The 11,296-nt window shown below is 33.3% G+C and overlaps 1 protein-coding gene across 1 annotated transcript; it reads left to right on the top strand.

Annotated features, from left to right (window-relative positions):
* The first annotated feature begins 5,899 nt into the window (after nt 1-5,899).
* On the top strand, nt 5,900-10,420 carry LOC130820675 (leucine-rich repeat receptor-like serine/threonine-protein kinase BAM1). Its single transcript, XM_057686133.1, has 2 exons — nt 5,900-8,681; nt 9,609-10,420. The coding sequence occupies exons 1-2, from the start codon at nt 6,095-6,097 to the stop codon at nt 10,052-10,054; spliced, it is 3,033 nt and encodes a 1,010-aa protein (XP_057542116.1). The 5' UTR covers nt 5,900-6,094; the 3' UTR covers nt 10,055-10,420.
* The last annotated feature ends 876 nt before the right edge of the window (nt 10,421-11,296 follow it).

An 11,296-nucleotide genomic window follows, 5' to 3' on the forward strand; every position in this document is an offset into this window, starting at 1 on the left:
CAAAAACTTCAGTTTTATGTTTAAGAAAATAAACCCAACACATACGAGTGCAATCATCCACAAACGTAATAAAATAAGACAAACCATGAGTATGAAAAGTAGGAGCTGGGCCCCAAACATCAGAATGAATCAAATCAAAAGGTTTACTACTACGAGACATACTGGGAAAATACGACTGTTTGTGACTTTTAGCTAGCACACAGGCTTCACAGTTCAAAGTTTGATTAGAATTATTAAACAATGGAAAAAGACGTTTTAAGTACCCTAGTGAGGGATGACCTAGACGCCTATGCCACATCCACATTTGCTGTTCATTCGACCCATGAGTAAGCAAAGTATGACCCTTGTGAGTCTCCTCGTCCACATAATACAAGCCTCCTCGCTCAGTACCACGCCCAAGGATCTTCCCTGTCCGAGCGTCCTGCACAATACAAGCAGTAGATGTCATAAGAACAGTACAATCAAGTTCTTTTGTTAATTGACTAATCGATAATAATTTATGAGATAAACTCGGAATTAGGAGACAATTCTTTAAATGTAAGGATGATGAAACATGAACCGGGCCGGCATGATGGACTTCTACTCTCTCCCCATTAGCAGTTTGTATATGAGTTCGGGTTTTGTCCCCAATAGATACAAGATCGTGAGGATCAAATGTCATTGTGTTTGTTGCCCCGCAATCGAATATCCATTGTGATGATAGGGGGTTACAAAGGAGCCCAAAACCGGTTGGGCTTGGGAAATTGGGCTGAGTCTTTTCGTGGGTGGGTATTTTTAGCGTTTGGTGAGTATAAATACTCACTTTTGGTAAGTGTTGAAACCCTCCCTCCCATGTTTCTCTCTCTTCCGTCCCGGTTACTGTTTCTCTTTCTTCCGTTTTTCTTCCTGTTTTCTCCATTGTTGTTTCCCTTGTGTTACCTTCCATGGCCTTTTCTCCCTTAGGGTAGTGGGTAGTGTCAGGCGCCGTGGTGGTGGAGACGCCAGTAGTTGCGTGTGCCTTGCCGCCGGTTCGTGGTTGAGCCTTGGTGGCGGCCTTCCTCTGCTTGTGTTCGTCCCACCACTCCGGAAAGCCTATAAGTTTAAAGCAACCCTCCTTTGTGTGTCTTGTTCCACCACAGTGACTGCATTTGAGGTGAGATTTGTCTTCTTCCTGTCGGTATGACGGTCTACTAGACCGGTTTCTTGCCACTAGCCCACTACCTATTTCTGAGGGACCCGGTCCTAGTGATGAAGCGTGGGTCATGATCCCACGTCTGTTGATTTCTCTCCGGATGGCGGCGTAGGCTGCTTCCACGCTTGGTAGTGGATCTTGATTGAGTAAATCTCTCCTTTCTTTGTCGAATGTATCGTTAACTCCGGCCAGGAATTGAAATAACCTTTGTTTTTGTATAAAGGTATTGAATATGGTTATGTCTTCGGCACATTTCATAGGGTTCGGCATACGACGATCGATTTCTTTCCATAAAGTGTCTAGACAGCCATAATATTCTTCTATGGACCCTTGATTCTGTTTAATTGAACTTGCTTTTGAACTTAGATCGAAGATCTGAAGTTCGTCATGACCACTAGCCAAAAGAATTGTAATCCCATTCCATAAGTCATACGCTGTTGTGTAATCAAGAAATTGGTTTATGAGTTCTGATTCGATGTTTGATATGATCCAGGACAAAATCATTGAGTCCTGTTGTTTCCATTTCAGGTAATTTTCATCAGTTGATGAAGGAGGGGTGTCGATGATGTGTTTGAGACGCCCTCTTCCTTCGAGTGCAATTTTCATTAAACGGCACCATTTAGAGTAATTCTGGTAATTCAATTTTTCAGTGACCCTCAGATCTGAGGTTGATTGTTCACTGGCTGTATTGAGTTTTTGCATTTTTTGAAACAGTTGGAACATTTGTTCCAATTGTTCCATGTTCATCAATTGCTGGTTTGCGTCTGACTTCGATTCCGATTCAGACATATTTGGGATTGTGTTTTGTAGGTAAATGATGATAGCCAACTGTGTCGCCGGTCCCCGGAAAACACCTTATGGCTCTGATACCATGATAAAAGTAGATAATTTAGAATTCTGATTAGGGTTTTTTACTGTGTTTTTCATATCATTAATCAATGAATAGGTCCCCTATATATACATGATTAATTGCTAAGTTAATTATGGAAGAACAGTAAATATGGCTAACAATCAGCCTAGAATAATCTGTTGCCTAGAATAAGAGATTTCCTAAATATTTACATATTCAGTTTCCTACAGAACTAATGGTGTTTTGTATGTGTTTTGTCCAAGGACCAAAACCAAAATTGTGTTTGTCCATGGTAAAATATTGAACTACGTGTGTCTCATTATGGTTCCATATGAATCCATAGTATGTTCGATCGTGGATCCAATTACTTTTTTTTTCTTTACGTTAATTCTTAAATGAGACGGTCTTACGGTGAAATTATTTTTTTAGCAAACTTAATATACATTTTTATCTTAAAATGATCACTTATAATTTTAATATAATTAATTTTTATAGTCTTAGAATGATTACTTATGATCTTAAAGTAATCAATTAAAGAAAATGGACTATTATATGAATCTGTATCATGGTGAAACGGTCTCATACAAGACAAACTATTTTTTTAAGAGGGATCCAATTACTTTTGTTTTAAAACACATGTATTTTGCATTTTCTTGCTAAACATTATTTATCATCGTTTTTCATTTTTTTCGAATGTCATCTGTATGTATTCATTTTAATATTAATAAGAAAGCTAAGTTAGAAATTAATTAAATTAAAGGAATGAAGGGTAAAATTGTCAAGATAAATATTATCAAAATGAAGCAACAAAGAACAATGGATTTTCTAAATTGTTATACCCATTGTCAAACTTGTTAATATTTACCCGACCTGAAATATATTTGAAACTTGATCGAAATTCAATGGATTGAACTAGAGAAGTTTTTTAATAAGTAGTTTTCTTATTTTGTAATCGTTAGTTGTACGTCATCAAATTCTGTTGATATATATATATATATATATATATATATATATATATATATATATATATATATATATATATATATATATATATATATATATATATATATATATATATATATATATATATATATATATATATATATATATTTCTACTATGAAATCGAGTCAACTTAATTCAAGAAGGAAAGCGTGGTTTGTGAAAATGGATCCTGCTGTGGGAGGGTTCAAATCACTTCAATCGGGTTCGGCAGCTGACCTGCAAAACGAATAGAGTTACTTGTCCGGGGCGGTTTCCCGGAAAGTTCCTCCGACGCTTAAGTCAGTAGTCGGAAATATGAAACAAGAAGTGAATATAGGTACTTGAGAGAGGTTAGAGAGAGGGAAAAATGTACCATAAATGGTAATAAATGAGAGCATTTATAGGGCAATAAATAACCTGAGTTGACTGATCATGAGGCATTTTAGTAATTTCACCCCTTTAAAGTGGGCTTTCTGGAGGATTTGATTGACTTTCAAAATCTTTGGGCCCTTTAACTTGGCCAATCAAATTGGGGCTAGTTGACTCAACAACAAGTTAATTATTGTATTTTGAGTTATTATTTCTTTGTTTTAACTTTAAAATTTATATATGATCCTACTCCTTTTTTATAAGAAAATATATCCTTTTAAAAAAATTTAATTGTATATATATTTTTTTGGAAAAAATTAAATGATGAAAAAAATATTTTAAATATCATTGACCCATTAAGTAGATTGAAATTTGTCTCCATTTGATCCGAAATTAATCTTAGTCGAAATTGGTCTGATCCTAAATCCTTCGAATAGACTGTTTTAGTAGCTCTGCCCTCGTAATTGTGATTTGTGGGGATATTATTATACTCTTTTCTATTTTTCTAGTAGTCTCATTTATTTTAAAATTATTATTCACTTATCACTTTTAATTTGTACTTTATTGTTAATCAATAAATTAAAATATATTTAAATAAAATTTTATTTAATTTGTCTCAATGTGAAAATTATTAATATTAATTTTCATAATTTTTAGTAAATTTTGCATAATTATATATATTAAAATTTAAAAATTTACTCGATAAATATGAAAACATAAATGAGACTACAGGGGAATATAAGTAAAAGTAATGAAACACGAGGAAAGGCAATTGCAAAAAATCATTGAAAAATTGGACAAAAAAGTGGAAAGGAAATGAATGGGATATACTCCTAATCTTTTTCCTTTTCTTTTTTGTAGAAAAAAACATCAAAAGTTTTCGCTAATAAGCAAACTATTCATGTTCAATGTGGTTAGATGGACTAGAAAGAGAACTTTATCAATCCAACTACACGACAAACAAACGCCCCACTGCCAAGCAAACACCATACATTACATTAAAGTAGTAATGATTATCATATGCGACTTATATATGTGTTAAATATCAGTATAACAAGTAAAAATCATCTAATTGAACTTTAGGTTGGTCACAAGCTATTGTTTGAGGTTGTCTCATTGTAAGATTTACTCCATACAAGTTAAATTGTTTGATTAATATAAATTATTATAATTTAAGTTATTTGTTTTCAGGTTAATATGGTCTCTCACAAATTAGTTGTAAGTCGATAGGTGTTTGACAATTAACTTCTTTTTTGGCCTTTTAGTTAAATTTTGGTCTTTTCTTTTATGTTGGTCAAATTGTCAAAAATTTTTTTTGATAATGCTAAAATTAAAAAGACACCGCTAAAGTTAATTAGAATAATAAAATAAAATGTTAAGGTTTTTATTGACTGTATTAAATGTTATTAACCTAAAAGGAGAATTTTAAAATGTCATTTGAAAGTTTTTATTGACAGAATAAATATAATTTACATGTAAGAATATTTAAAAAAAAATTCCAACAAAAAATACTGCTAATTAAGCATATTATTATCAAATGTTTTTAAAATAAGTACACATAATTGTAAATGATGATGTAATCATTTTAATTAACTTGAATTGATTAAAAAGGTTCTTAATTTATGAATTTTGTCATTCATTAAGCCAAAATTTTGTTTCGTTATTTATCATGGGAAAAAAATTCACTCAAAAAAATTTACAAATCATATTGTTGTCATAATTTTTCCAAATAAACTACTAATTTTAGATGCAATTTCTATATATGGAATTTATTATAGTAATTAATAAGAATATAATGAATTTCGTTTTTGTAATTGATTATTTGTAGATAATATATTGAAAGTATGATAGTTGATACCATGTCAAAATTTAACATCCAATAATTTTAATGTATTTGGGTGTGAAACTTCCATTTGTTATTTTTAATTTGAGTTTTACGCTCTATCGAATGCACTAATTAATCATAATTATATTTCATAATGCATATTTAAAAATTGTAAAAAAATGATATTAATAAAATTTACATCGAAACGAATCAAACCATCAAAACATCAATGGGATATTTTTAGTTATGATAAATTATGACAATAATTCAGATTATATTAATCATATTTGGTAAATTTCAAGTGGTGAACCTGAATTTTTTTAAAATTTTCTATAAATACTTTATTTTTTAATTCCACGTGGTGACATTCAGCTTTCAAGTTTTCCATATTGTGGTAGACAAAATGTTAAATTTTTTATTAGATTAAGTATTTATTTCAAATGAATTTCAAAATATGTGGTCAATTAGAGTTATCATGATGTTTTTTTTTTTCTTTGGAAAAAATATCATTACGTTAGGTAAAAAAAGTGTAAAATTAACAAAGAAAACTTCTCTTTATCTATCATGTGAAATAGTTGAAAGGTCAAGATCTCCATATAATTAAAAAATATTTATTTACCATGTGAAAAAGCTAAAAATTCAAAGTTATTATCTAAAATTTTCCTATCATATGTTAGGTGGTAGATGCACCCATTAACATTTGCCAAAAAAAAATTCAAATCCAAAGAAGTTTTTTTTAAAAAAAGGAAAAAAGCTACTCACTCCTACTTTCTACTCCCTTCACATAAAAACCTCCCTCCATCTTCTTTCTTCCTACTCCCTTATTATTCCTCCCTACCCATTCTCTCTACTCTGTAAATCCGCCCTTATCTTTCTATCAATCAAAATCACCAAAAAATGCGAGTTTTTCTTCTTCTTATTCTCTTTCTCCTCCTTAATTTCATTAATGGAAGAACATTACCAGAACACAAAGCTTTACTAGGTATAAAATCCGCCATTACTGACGACCCACAAGCTTCTCTTTCTTCTTGGACAACAAAAACCCATCATTGTACATGGGCATTTATTACTTGTTCTTCGTCTTTTCATCATCAAACTGTTGTTTCTCTCGATATCTCTGGTTTAAATCTCACTGGAATTCTTTCTCCTGATATTGGCTTTCTTACCAATCTTCAAAACCTTTCTGTTTCAGCTAACGCATTTTCTGGTCCTATCCCACCTTCAATCTCTCTTCTTACTGAACTTCGTTATCTTAATCTTTCCAATAATATCTTCAATGAAAGTTTTCCTTCTTCACTTTCTTCTTTGAGGAAGCTAAATGTTCTTGATGTTTATAATAATAATCTTACTGGGGTTCTTCCTTTAAGTGTTGTTCAAATGCCGGAGCTCCGGCATCTTCATCTGGGTGGGAACTATTTTTCCGGTGAGATTCCGGTGGAGTATGGTAGATGGGAAAAACTTGAGTATCTTGCGGTGTCTGGTAATGAACTTCAAGGTAACATTCCTGCAGAGATTGGGAACTTGAGTTCACTTAAGGAGCTTTATATTGGGTACTATAATGGATATTCAGGTGGGATTCCTCCAGAAATTGGGAATTTGACTGAATTAGTGCGTTTTGATGGTGCTAATTGTGGGTTATCTGGGGAAATTCCAAAAGAATTAGGGAAACTTCAAAAACTTGATACTTTATTTCTACAAGTAAATACACTTTCTGGGTCACTTCCTTCTGAATTAGGGTCATTAAGTAGTTTGAAATCCATTGATTTGTCTAATAATTTGTTGTCTGGTGAGATTCCTGAGTCCTTTTCTCTCCTTAAAAATTTGACCCTTTTGAATCTTTTTAGAAACAAATTACATGGGGGTATTCCTGAGTTTATTGGAGATTTGCCTTTATTGGAAGTTCTTCAGTTATGGGAGAATAATTTTACCGGGAGTGTGCCTGAAAAGTTGGGGAGTAATGGAAACTTACAGCTTCTAGACCTTTCTTCTAATAAACTTACTGGAAGTTTACCTCCAGATCTTTGTAATGGAGGAAAGCTTCAAACTCTGATTACATTAGGGAATTTCTTGCTTGGTCCAATTCCTGATAGTTTAGGAAGCTGTAAATCTCTTGCAAGGATTAGAATGGGGGAGAATTTCTTAAATGGGTCTATTCCTAAGGGTTTGTTTGGTCTTCCTAAACTTACCCAAGTTGAGCTTCAAGATAATCTTTTAAATGGGGATTTCCCAGAAACAGATGATTCTGTTGCTGTTAATTTGGGACAGATTTCTCTATCAAATAATCAGCTTACTGGGAAATTACCTGCTAGTATTGGGAATTTTTCTGGTGTTCAGAAGCTGCTGCTTGACGGGAATAGGTTTACAGGGAGTATCCCTCCTGAGATTGGGAAGTTACAACAGCTTTCCAAGATTGATTTTAGTAGCAACAAGTTTTCTGGTGAAATCCCACCTGAGATTAGCCAATGTAAGTTGCTTACATTTGTTGATCTTAGTAGAAATCAGTTTTCTGGTGAGATTCCTAAGGAAATAACTGGTATGAGGATATTGAATTACTTAAACATTTCAAGGAATCATTTGAGTGGTAGTATTCCTAAATCAATCTCTTCTATGCAAAGTTTAACATCTGTTGATTTCTCATACAATAATTTTTCTGGTTTAGTTCCTGAAACTGGGCAATTTAGCTACTTTAATTACACATCTTTTTTGGGTAATCCTGATTTGTGTGGCCCTTATTTGGGTCCTTGTAAAAGTGGGGTTGTTGGTTCTTCTCATCCACCTCAAGGTAAAGGGTTATCTGCTTCAATGAAGCTTCTCTTAGTGATTGGCCTTTTACTTTGTTCTATTGTATTTGCCATTGCTGCCATACTCAAAGCTCGCTCGCTTAAGCAAGCGAGCGACTCTCGAGCATGGAAGCTTACCGCCTTCCAACGCTTAGACTTTACAGTTGATGATGTTTTGGATTGTTTAAAAGAAGAAAACATAATTGGGAAAGGTGGTGCTGGGATTGTTTACAAAGGGTCTATGCCAAATGGGGATCAAGTGGCTGTTAAGAGGCTTCCTGCAATGAGTAGGGGATCATCTCATGATCATGGGTTTAATGCTGAAATTCAAACTTTAGGGAAGATTAGACATAGGCACATTGTTAGACTATTAGGGTTTTGCTCAAACCATGAGACTAATCTTTTGGTGTATGAGTATATGCCTAATGGAAGCTTAGGGGAGGTATTACATGGGAAGAAAGGAGGTCATTTGCATTGGGATACACGGTATAAGATTGCTGTGGAGGCAGCAAAGGGGCTTTGCTACCTCCACCATGATTGCTCACCATTGATTGTTCATCGCGATGTTAAGTCGAACAACATCCTTTTGGATTCTAGCTTTGAGGCTCATGTTGCTGATTTTGGCCTTGCTAAATTCTTGCAAGATTCTGGTACTTCAGAATGCATGTCTGCTATTGCTGGTTCCTATGGTTACATTGCCCCAGGTATAAATGATTCTAACTTAATGTATAGTTTCTTGCAATAATTGATAATTTTTCTGAATTTTGTGGTGATTTATTCATCTTTATTGCTGCTTAAAGTTGGTAATTTAAGACTTATAGTTGGTATTTAGTCAAAGTACTTGATATGATATGAGTAGCTGGTATTTTGACTGGTGTAAGAGTAAATTTGTTAATTGTGATTCTGTTTAGATGTCCTACTCAGTGCTGGCCTGTTGTTAGCCTTTTCTGACTTAAGCTTACAATGGAAATTCATTTATGATGCCTTCCCCACTTCACCAAATGGTTAGTTTAAATCAATTTTTTGTCACTTTCTCTATGCCTTTGGAAATGTTCCAAATTCTAATGCCCACATTTCGTTTACTTGCTCTGATGCCATTAAATGACTATCATCTAGGGGTTTTGAACGGGTCAGTTGTGCGCAATCTTACTCTTATTAGCGATAACTATGAGGTTGTTTGATCCTTGATAGCAAACGTCGTCAGTCTATTATAATCCAAACTAAAACATTATGAATCACTGTCACATGATTTAATAATCTCCTTATGAATCGCGAATTATAGTCGGTTTTAGTCTATTTTAGGGCCATTTTGAGCAAATCGCAAATTAATAGGCGAATTATGTTACATCGCTATGAATCTTTGCCATCATCAAGAGAAGGGATCTAGCTAGAGTTACTAATGCTAGTCCAAAAGTGTTTCATTAATGATCTATTTAGTTTAAGTTGATCTTGTCAATGACCCAATTGACTCAAATAATCTCATAATTAAACTTGATAGGTCTTAAAGTAAAGTGTACTTGTTTCTTATTTCACAAGTTTAATCTTTTAATGATCATAATTAACAGCCTAGCACTTGTAGTTTAGCAGAATCTGGTAGCTTACTAATTTTGTTTTATTGCTAATCAATGCAGAATATGCATACACATTGAAGGTCGATGAGAAAAGTGATGTTTATAGTTTCGGGGTTGTTCTCTTAGAACTCATAACCGGTAGAAAGCCGGTAGGAGAATTTGGCGATGGGGTTGATATCGTTCAATGGGTTAGAAAAATGACCGATGGGATCAAAGAAGGAGTCCTCAAAATCATGGATCCAAGACTCTCCTCCGTTCCACTCCATGAAGTAATGCACGTTTTCTATGTCGCAATGTTGTGTGTCGAAGAACAAGCAGTAGAACGACCTACTATGCGTGAGGTAGTTCAAATACTCTTGGAGATCCCGAAACCACCCACCATTACCAAACAAGGCGATACCTCACCCATGGAATCACCTCCACGAACCACAAATGTTGCTATTTCTGCAACGAAAGAAAACCAACCACCACCAAGATCACCACCGCCAGATCTTCTCAGTATTTAGTGTTATTCCAAAGCGTACTCTACTCGATCTCTCTCGAAAAAATCAATGAGAGTTGGTATTAGCTTGATTTTCAGTGTTTTTAGCTTGTTTGGGAAGAGGGTTTAGGGTGTTAGGAAGATTGGTTTGTGCTAACTTTAAGGGGAAGTCTTAAATGTTCTATGTTTTAGTAAGATTTTTCTGGGTTGTACAGTTTAATATTGGTTGGTGTTAGTTATTAAAGTAAGTTTTTCAAAAAAGTTTGTCTTCTTGGTCTTAAAATTTTTGTTTTAAGTGTATAATTAAAGAGAATTCTGAATTAGTGCAGTGATTAAAGATTTTTTCTTTTGGCAATCACTCTTGTGAAATAAATAAGTTTGATTCTCAGCACCTATACGTGATTATAAATTCTCTTTGAGAGACGTATTTCAAGTTCAGCTTGTTAAAAATTAATGTTTACTTACATTATCTTTAATGCTTACTTACGGTATCCTTAGTACCTACTTTTAATGTCTTAAATATCTACTTATATTATTCTTAGTGTCTATTTACAATATTTTAAAAATATATAATAGGTCGATCCAATTAAAAATAATCTCTAAAAAAAAGACCGTCACTTACAAAAAAAATTGTAAATTCTCAATTTTGTGGTCCTTTATTATTAGGGATTCTCAAGCGTATTCTGAATCTCAATTTTTAATTATGGTCATTGGTTTGATGATGACAATGCTGGTGTTGGTGGGTGGGTTTTGGTGCTGCTACTCTGAAGTACGTCTGTAACTGAACGTAGTCAGTGTATAAAATTGTGCGTAGGACTTGAGAGAGAAAATGAAAATGTTAACTGCCCGTTTGGTACGTGGTAATGGGTATGAAAAACTATTATAATTTTGGTTAAAAAATCTCTTGATTACCTTGATGGTCATGCTTGTCCAACTTTAATTATCTCATTTTCTTCATAAAATTAATTCCAAGGCATTACCATTGAGAGAGGTGATATTAGGTGTATTGAAAATTAGTAAATAAAAAAAAAATTTGTGATCAAAATTTTATTACCATTAAAATAATATAAAACTTTTAATGAAATTTTATACTATAAATTATTTTCATTACCTTCATTTAATATCACTAGCCAAAGGGATCGCTTGGATCATTCTCATGTATGAAAATGGGAGTTTTCAATATGATATGAGTGGTCTTTTCTTCTAAGTGGAGTTGTTGGTCACTCATTCCACTAGCCAGCTGTGTTGGCCATAAGTATTTAATAAT

The sequence above is a fragment of the Amaranthus tricolor genome, chromosome 8 (genome assembly GCF_026212465.1).
Source record: "Amaranthus tricolor cultivar Red isolate AtriRed21 chromosome 8, ASM2621246v1, whole genome shotgun sequence".
NCBI lineage: Eukaryota > Viridiplantae > Streptophyta > Magnoliopsida > Caryophyllales > Amaranthaceae > Amaranthus > Amaranthus tricolor.